Source organism: Triticum urartu, chromosome 3A (assembly GCF_056163025.1).
Source record: "Triticum urartu cultivar PI428250 chromosome 3A, HENAU_Tu73, whole genome shotgun sequence".
In the NCBI taxonomy this organism is placed as follows: Eukaryota; Viridiplantae; Streptophyta; class Magnoliopsida; order Poales; family Poaceae; genus Triticum; species Triticum urartu.
In genome coordinates, this window is record NC_141875.1 from 701,737,915 (window position 1) to 701,747,789 (window position 9,875).

The 9,875-nt window shown below is 41.3% G+C and overlaps 1 protein-coding gene across 2 annotated transcripts; it reads right to left on the bottom strand.

Annotated features, from left to right (window-relative positions):
- Positions 1–2,014: 2,014 nt before the first annotated feature.
- Positions 2,015–8,864, bottom strand: LOC125546110 (PH, RCC1 and FYVE domains-containing protein 1). 2 transcript variants are annotated; one of them, XM_087514140.1, is made up of 9 exons: positions 8,486–8,864; positions 7,372–7,458; positions 7,196–7,285; positions 6,448–6,528; positions 6,148–6,342; positions 3,906–6,005; positions 3,376–3,522; positions 2,596–2,957; positions 2,015–2,473 (listed from the first exon to the last, which is right to left on the bottom strand). In XM_087514140.1, the coding sequence occupies exons 1-9, from the start codon at positions 8,558–8,560 to the stop codon at positions 2,341–2,343; spliced, it is 3,270 nt and encodes a 1,089-aa protein (XP_087370266.1). In that variant the 5' UTR covers positions 8,561–8,864; the 3' UTR covers positions 2,015–2,340. The 2 variants fall into 2 exon arrangements, with proteins under 2 accessions (XP_087370266.1, XP_087370267.1); XM_087514141.1 differs by lacking the exons at positions 7,196–7,285; positions 7,372–7,458; positions 8,486–8,864 and adding an exon at positions 6,951–7,161.
- Between the last annotated feature and the right edge of the window lie 1,011 nt (positions 8,865–9,875).

Here is a 9,875-nt window from a genome sequence, read left to right on the forward strand (position 1 = left end):
AATGCTGATTTGATCAACACAACTAGACCATCGGTTGAATTGCTCTTGTATCACACCCCCACCAGTGGGCAAGAGATCTTTGAGTTGATGTTTGAGGAGTAAAGGTTTGAGGAGACGTTTGAGGGACTAAATTTTAGGAGTTTGATTAGAAATGCCATAAAGCCCTTCTCCTGCAATAGACTACATTAAGTCTCAATTATTTGTTTCCATTGAGCCCCCTCTCCTTGCAACGAGCTCAACTTGCATATTGGGCGGAAATGCATTCCCCTAAAGACTCAAGCTGCTACACATCTATATAACCACTAGTACGTAATCGGGCTTTGGAGACGGTTTTTGTACATGGGACGGCGAATCGCACTAGCGAGTGATTTGGGCCGGCCCAACTATGTTGTAACCTTCTAGAGGATTCCCAACCATTTTTTTACTATTTTCGAGAACCTTCTAGAAGCTCCTGGACCGGTTTCTGTTTTTCCTTTCAATTTTTTCTTTTTCCTGTTTTCTATTTTATGCCCTTTTCTTTTTTTCTTGCTTCTTTTCATTTCGTTTTCTTTCATTTTTCCTATTCACGTTTATTTATTTTTTCAACAAAATTTTCTAGAATTTAAAAATGTTTCTATTTTTTCAAATCTGTTCATTTTTTCAGATTTTTTTTCCTGTTTTCGAATTTTGTTCGGAAATTCCAAAAAAGGTTTGGTACTTTGAAATTTGTTCACTTGTTTTCAAAAGGTGTTCGAAAATTCATAAAATATTTCAATATCTTAAAATGTTTGCATTTTTTAATTTAGTTCACAAATTCAAAAAATATTCATGGATTTCAGAAAAATGTTCCTATTTTCAAAAATTGTTCATAGATTAAACAAATTAATGTTTCCAAAATTTGTTCGCAAATTTAAAATAATTTCAGGAAATGTTATAATTTACCAATTTTGTTCCTGTTTTCATATTTAGTTCAGAAATTCCAAAAAAGTTTTAGTACTCTAAAAAATTCACTTCTTTTCAAAAGATGTTCAAAAATTCATGAAAGATTAAAATTTATTAAAATGTTTACATTTTTTAATTTTGTTCACAAATTCAAAAAATGTTCGGGGGTTTCAGAAAATGTTCCTGTTTCCAAAAATTGTTCACAAATATTAAAAAGTGTTAATGTTTCCAAAATTTGTATGTGAATTCAAAAAATACCCGGGAAATATTAGAGTTTATCAATTTTGTTCCTGTTTCAAAAAAAAAGAAATTCCAAAAAAGTTTTAGTACTTTGGAATTTGTTTACTTCTTTTAAAAAATCGAAAACTCATTAAAGACTAAATTTTATTAAAGTGGTTGCATTGTTTTACTTTTCTCAAGTTCAAAAAATGTTCGCGTATTTCAGAAAACGTTTCTGTTTTCAAAAATTGTATACAAATTAAAAAAAATATGTTTCAAAGAAGTTCTTCGCAAATTGAAAAAATGTTCGGGAAATGTTAGAGTTTATCAATTTTGTTCCTGTTTTAAAAAATATTCGCATTTTGAAAAAGTTGTTCCTAGTTTCAAAAAATGTTCTTGTTTTTTATTTTGTTCCTTTTTTACAAAAACAAAATGTTTGAGATTCCCAGAATATGTTCGAGTTTTTAAAAGTTTGTGAGAAATTTTTATAAATGTACGTTTTTGTAAATATATTTACTTTTTTGAAAAAGAAAACCACGTTCAAATTTTTTTAAAAGTTTATTTTATTTCGCCGCGTATAGTTCATATAAAATGAGCTGGCATTTTAGACAAACAAGTCTGAACACAATCAGCTAACTGGTTCACTCGCTAGAAGTCGTGTGTTCAATCCCTCACGGAAATTTTTGGGAATTTTTTGCGAGTTGTTCTTTATATTTTAGAGATAGTATTGTCAAATTAAAACACACTTTTTTTCCGCATCAAATTAAACCACACTTCTGAAACTCTTACAGACTTTGAATCGGTAAATGATATTTTAAAACTCATCAGAGACATGCTTGCGAGCTCTCGATGTTAACTAGGTATGTCCAATAACTTTCTAGGGGGAAATTAGTAAATGGTATTATAAAACTGATGTGTTTGCATAAGCATTTACAAAGCAGTAACATCTACCAGGCATTTACATTACTTCTGCATGAGCAATCTACTTTCCACACAAGGAAAAAGAAGAAAATGGTAGAAAAATAATTGTGTAAAGCTAAAAACTTGTCTTGTCTCTCCTAATAGCAAGAATCACTTGTCATGGGCCAACTATAGGTAGCCACGTTAGCGGAAAACATTAACTGACAAGAGAGCCTTCACGCACCGTATATGTGGCCTCAACTCCACTTGCAATCAAGTCTTTTTTTTGTCCAAGTCAAGTCAATGTGTCGCAATCTCGCGATCCATGGCGGCAATCGATTTGTCAACCATGTGAACATTGTACTGCTGGTACACCCTTGCCCTGTTCCCCTGCCACCATTGTTCTGCCTGTTTCTCACTGAACCTCTTCCGGCTGCATCCACAAAGGCAAATAATGAAATGATGAACCAACTCAACATGGATGAGCGACAAGATGAAAGGGTAAAGGAGTCGATGTAAAAATTTCTCTTTTGGATATGATTCGAATGCATTTACCTGAACCGAACTCGCTTGAGATCTCTGGCCCCTCCAGGCAAGGCAGTGAGAGTGATATAGACACCTGGTTCGTCTTGCTCTACCCATTCAGCCTCATGGTTGGATTCTGCATCGGGTGGTACACTTCCATTATTGGTCATTTCTGGATGGCCTGCCTTGTTCCTAACAGAACTTGATCCATTAGGAACAAGCAATCCATTAGGATCATCTGAAATTTGTTCTTGTTCTCCGGAACTTCCTGGGCTGCCCAAACTTTCGGTGACTATGGCTGATATGTCACTTGGTATAGGAATTCCAGGAAGGGGTGGTAGCTTGCCGTTCTTGGCTACTCCTCCAGGTAACCTCTCGGCCATCCCCTTCAACTATCATGGAAGAGAAACTGGCAACACTTAGACAATAGCGATAAACATGTGGAAGGAGCGACAAGAGCTCTCTCTTCCTAGCAAAAATTAATTTTACCAATTCCGGCTAATTGATACTTGGATAATGTGAGAATGTAACTTTTAATTGATTCTAAATTACTGAGACGGTTAGATTTTGCAGCTATACGAAAAACTATACAATTCAGAGCATACACAACATAAACATGAGCTAGATATGGATCACAGTTGCAGATATTTCCTTCGTCTACAAGATCCATAATAATAGAGAAATTGATTCTACAGGTTTGTGCATGATAAAAATTCTCGGTGATAAGATAATAGTAATTATAAATTGATTATATGGCCTTGTACGTACATGAAAATGTTGCATATATACAAACAGAATAAGCAATCTTACTTGTACAGTCAGTGACTTGATTACTTCCTTCGCTGCCTTGCACTTTGCGGTTTCCTCCCCGGCAATGGCAATAGCTTCCTTCAATTGCTTAGTAGTTCTCTCCAACTCAAGTTCGAGATTTTGAGACTTCCTAGTAAGATTGTCCACCTGGCAGTGAAGAGCTTTACGCCTTTATATAACAGCAAACAAATCCTCACTTCTAAGAGAACTTTGCTTGATTTTTTGCATGATTGAACTTGAAGAGATAACAGGTAGTATACCTAAGTAGTGTTTAGAACTACTTCCATATTAAATAGATTGATAGCTAGTTAATATAGAATTATCTGGTACAGTTGAACGAGTAATATCTATCATGTTAATGTTAACAAGAGGGTATAACTAAGTACACCATAGAGGCATAGACTCACAGGGGTAAACAGGAACACACTTAATAATGCTGCCTGCTAGCACTAGAAATTTACGCATCTCTGCAACAAGCTAGCTGAAATTCTAGGACACTAACAACAGAGAAAACACAGCATGGTGCGAACCTGGGACTTCAAACTTAGAACTTCTTGAGTTTGGCTATCATTTGTCATCTTGGTGCCATTGATGACACCTCCAGGAGAAGTTAGACTCCTCAAAGTAGGTGTTGGTGTTATAGAACGTGGAGGACTTGACCTTCTTGAAACAGGTGATGTGGCCCTAGAAATAATTCTGGATCCAGGGACAGATGCTGATAAAAACTTTTTTGAAGATCCAAACACAGGATTGAAGGATCTTGAACCGCCATTTGGAACAGGGGACACGCGATTGCTGTTAAATTCGAACTTCTTGTTTTTCTTTGAATATCTACTGTCCATATTCTTAAAAGATTCCATCGAAGATATTCTTGACAATTTAGCATTTGACCTTGTTTCCAGCTCCTCATCAACCGTGTCACTGAATCCCTGTACAACAGCTCCCTGCTTAGCTGAAGAGTACATGTCTGATCCGGGTCCCTTAGTCAGCTTGCTGTAGCAGCTATCACAAACACGATAGGGTTTACTTTGATTTGGCGCCAATGAAGCCTTCAGAGATTTTTTACTGCTACAGGAATGACAAAATACCAAAGCACAATTATAGCAGTTATGACGTTTTCTCCTCAAGTTAAAAGGCTGACGGCATCCTGAGCACATTGATTGATCAACTCCAGATACCCATTTATGAATGCATACTGCTGCAGTGAAATTAGTTCCACAAACAACACTTCTGACTTGCTTATCTTTTAGCGCTTCAACCAACGTAGGAGTATTCTTATCATCAGTATTGCCATGACCTAACCGACCATTTGCACCTTTACCCCATGTGTAGACCTCGGTCTTAGAGGTCAAAACAGCTACATGATAAGCACCACAGGAGATCTCCTCGACAAAGTTTTTGTGTAGCTTTCCTTCAACACGTACAGGAAGCATACCGTCTGCTTGTGGATTTCCAAGTTGACCATATACAGCACTCCCCATTGTGTACACATTTCCTGATGTTGTAAGAGCCATTGTCAATGAATGACCGCAAGCAACCTGACAAAAATTGGGCTCCACCAAAGCAGCCACACATGTCGGGACAAGTCTCGATTCCTTATCACCATGTCCTAAACGGCCTTTATCGCCATCACCCCATGTAAATATCTTGCCAGATGAACAATTGCTAGAGCTTGAATTCCCAACCATGACTTCTACAACTGCAGCAGTGTGCCAAACACCACAAGCAGCCCGCACTGTCCGAAGCCCTTTGAGAGATTCCACTTCCTTGGGTACTGAGAGACTCTCGCGGTCTCCATGGCCTAGAACCCCAAAAGAGCCATCTCCAAATGTGAACAGCTGCCCAGCAGAAGTTACTATCGCTGTATGCCAAGGGCCACATGAAATTGATGAAACATGTATACCCTCCAGTGGCCCATGCAGCTTTTTGGGTACCCATTGACTGACATCATTACCATGGCCCAAAAGCCCAAATTTGAAGGCGCCGTCCCCCCATGTATACAGATCTCCAGATAGTGTAACAGCACAGGTGTGGTATTCACCGCATGCTACCAGCTCAATGTTCATATGAGTAAGAGCATCAATGAGTTTTGGATGTGCCACATCGCAATCTACACCATGACCAAGCCGCCCACCCGATTCCTCACCCCAGGAGTAGATCTCGCCTTGTTTACTGACGAGTGCAGCATGCCTTCCTCCACAAGATATATTCTGCACATCAAGCCGGACAGCAAACTCTAATGGTTTAGGTACAAGACAATCAATTTTTGCACCTGAGGAACTTCCAATTCTTGAGTTACCACCACCAAGAATTCCTTCCCCGGTTCCTTCTCCCCATATTAAAACATCACCTAAAGCGTCACCGTCATCATAACCAGAACCATGACTTGAAGAGCTAACAGCACTTGAATAACTGATCCGGAAAGCATCCATTGGGATACCTCCGGAATTCCCATTTGTGTTATCTGATTGTCCAGAAGACATAGAGTGGACTGATGCTGCATTAGAATCTGATGGGAAGAAGCCCCTGGGGGGAGCTGCATATAACGCAACATCAGAAAAGGCCTTCTCCAAGCCATTCTTTGGTGGGCTCCCATATGGACTACGGAACCGGTAGTTTTCATTGAAATCCTGGTGTACAGCATCTATCAGAACTCATCTTCATGAAGTAATGGTATTATCAACATGATGAAAAAGAAGTATCATCTCGTAGAATTTTGGAAAAAGAATATAATTCAAATTCACATATTCAGACAGGGATAGTAAATGCTACCTTGTGGAGACTGTCACTGCTGCTGAAAGGAGAACTCAACGGAGAACTCTGTCGCGTGAAAGTCCTTGGACTAGTTGCAGCAGACGAAATGGTATCACTTCTTGAGCCAGTTCTCCATTTTCTTTGATGACTTCGTGAAATCAACGTTTTCAGCCCAGCAAACCACACTTCTGCCTCATCTTTGTCTTTACATATCTGACATCATTGAGTCAAATATTACCATGTAAGCATGACACTTGTATAAGCACAAAAGGAAGAGAACGGGCAGAAATAAACATGGAATGTGGACGGCAAACTTACAATGTCCAGTGACCTGTCATGCGAAATTAGAGAAAAGGACTGGCATTCCTTCTCAGGTCGTGGGTACCTCTGAAATATTGCCTAGATTCCAGAAATGAAAGAATGAAGATCCAGTTAGTACAATTACACAGCAGCTTCAATACAAGGGGGGTACTTTTTTTTTCAATACAGGGGGGGGGGGGGGGGGTACTTAACGACCAAGATCAAGTATGGCACCACAAAGATTAAGCAAACGTACGATTACAAGGGAATTCATGCAGATGCTAAGTAACTTCCCCAGCAGAATGATCAACTTATGACAGTTTTAAAATTCATGCCAAAAAAACTATATTGAGCCAAGTTATGCAAATGCAGCGTTAATCGGACTTATTCAAATGCAAAACTGAGTGCTGCCCGGCCTCAAAAGCTTGATAAAGCAGAAATCTAACTCATCCAAGCTGAAACCTAACTCATCTAGCTGTAGAATATCTGGAGAAGCAATTCAACTGCGCAAATCAGTTTACCACAGAGCAAGCAAAAGACGATGCAAGCATTTGTCCCCACTCCCCAGTTGACTGCATTCATTAACCAAAAGTTTCCCTTGAAGGTTTGTGAATTGTGATTCAGAGTAAAAGCTCCATACATGCGCATCGCAGAGAGTTGGCAAGCAAACACCAACAGCAAGTCAGGTCAAAAAGTTCATCATGATGTTTGCAAACACTGATAGGATCCCCTTCTGGAAATTTCATTTTTAGGATAATTAACTTACAGTCCGTTGGCCAGGCATTATCCGGGACACATGGCTCAACCTTAGATGCTTCTCCTCTTTCCCTGAAAACCATATCAATACAGACTCGTCCTGTAGAAACAAAAAACACTCCTTACAAGTGAGACAATCAGGAAGAACTTCAGAAATACAAAGTTAAGGAGCGTAAATAATCTCACATTGGATAGCCGAAATGGACAAAATTTTGGCTTCCCTCTACGCCCATATTTCAATAAGTAGGCTCCTTTCTTGAGAGCAGTGATAGCCTGCCAAAATCCAGAATCGACCAAAAGAAAGGTGGTATCAGGCCTCGTCTGGCATTCCAATATATATCATACAAAAATAACATTGATCAGGAACATCCAGCTTTCAGATGCCAAATGGGAAAGTAAAATAGCATCCCATAACCATCACTATTTTGAAAGTGATTCTAAAAATAAATTTAAAGGAATTCCCAATTTAAATGTTAGATTTCATCAATCACAGAAGCAACAAAAGGGTCCATATGCCCTGTAACCCTGAGAAGCTGATATCAAAAGCATATCGCCTTGAGGGCAGAACTTAATCTACTCAGTGAGCACAAGGAATAACACAAGAAAGTATATTGAGCACTCCAATAACTGGTGTTGGGGATGACAGATATAACTGGTTGCCAGTTCTTCAGATTGACATTTTTTCACCAAGCGACGGTTGCCCTCTTTTGTTGATTGTTGACTTGTACTTGAATGTTACATGGTGTGCAATCTGTCTACAAATCTAGAGTTGAATTTACCCAAGGCCAACACGACCGCTGAGGAAAACTAAACTTGCACTGACTGCCAGTCGTCCAAATCTACCCTGCATCCCAGTGCGAGCTCTGGTGGGACTCCCCTGAGGACTGGACTCCACAAAAGTTGGAAGGGGCCTACGATTCGATGTTGCAGGATAAACATCAGAGAGACGCCAACAAACGAGTGTCCTGGAATCACACACACACACACGAATGAAAACAAGATGGCCACTCCGAGCTCGTGACTGCCGCTGAAGCAGAATGGCCACTCGGAGCTCCATTGCAGCAGAGAGGACAAGTCCAGCAGCACAGCGACGCGCGGGGCCAGCACCCAGCCGCCACCATTCCGGCAAATAAACAGGAGCGGAAGGGAAGCGAGCAAGCAAGCACGAGACCCCACGCATCACAGAGACCCGAGCAGAAAACATGCTCCAGCAGAGATTGTGTACCCGCGCTCCCCTAGGTAGCAGAGACAGAAACAAACGCGAAATTGACCCATTCGAGAACAGAATTCTCGGCCGCACCTGCTCGAGGTCGCGCTCGACGACGGGCAGCGGCCCCGCCCGGGCGCCGCCGAGATCCGACGAGGCGTCTGACATCGCGCCGCGTCAGCCCCGCCCCATCGCGCGCGGCGGCGGCGGCCCGCCCCGCGACCAAACGCCTCGCCTCCGCCAAACAAAGCACTGCTAGCGCCCGGGCCGGGCCGCTCTTCCGCGGGGAGAGAACGCGGGGGCTCCCGGGCGTCGCCGGCGACGGGCCCGCGCCCGGGGGAGGCGCGGGGCGGGTTCGGGGGGAGAGATCGCGGCGAGGAGGGGGGGTGAGGTGAGACTCGAGATAGAGGAACAGAGGAGCTGGGGAGAGAAAAGAATTGAAGCTTTTGTGTGTAGGAGGAGCAGAGTAGAGTAGAGTATTGGCGATCTGATTTTTGTTTTTGTTTGGGGCTCGCCCGCGTCGCTTTTGGCTTTGGGGACGGCTGACTGACTGATTGGTGATGATGATTTGGTTGGGTACGGTGCGGTCTGGGTCGGGGCGTCGGCTAGCTGGCTCGTGATCTGAGTCGGACTCCGACCGTGCGGTGCGGCGCAAGTGGTTGCGCGCGCCGTGGAGCTATCCTGTCGCTCCACACATGGCAGTGCTCCTACATACGCGCATACACTCACCTTCTATAAACGCACGTACGCACATTCTATCTCTGCTAGCATCTTAGAGAGACTGAGTCGATATATCATCTCGAGATTTACGAAATCGCCGTAGACGCCTTGTCGTTGACGAAAACGTCTCCTCTTACTGAAAGCGCATCGCCGGAAATCTTGAAATAAATTCAGAAATAATGCGAGTACCAGGATTTGAACCCTGACGGGCTAATGATACCGTTGTCCCTTTAACCATCCAATCACAGATTGGTTTACCACATGCCCGCTGCCGATGTGCTACTATTGTCCTCTCGTTAATCCCTCGTGTTTTAGTCATTTTTTCATCATGATTTTAACTAACAAAATATAAGTAATATAATAGCTAGATTTTTTTTTAAAAAAATGAAAACTACATTCAAGGTGACATGCATTAACATTTTGCTAGTTAAATACCCTCTCGGTCCACGGATAAGTGTATATCTAGCTTTTGTTGTGAGTCAAAGTTTTAGAATTTTCACCAACTGTATAGATAGAAGTAGTAACATATATGACATCAAATTCTTATGTTATGAAAGTACATTTCAGAACAGATCCATTGATATTCTAGTGTCATGAATGCTACTACTTTTCTCTATAAATTGGGTCAAAGTCTTGAAATTTTGATTTAGAACAAAAGTTGGATGTACACTTATTCGTGGAAAGAGGGAGTAGAACTCTGTCCATCTAGAAATACTTGTCGCTCAAAATGTATCTATTACCGAAATACGTCTAGATAACGGCA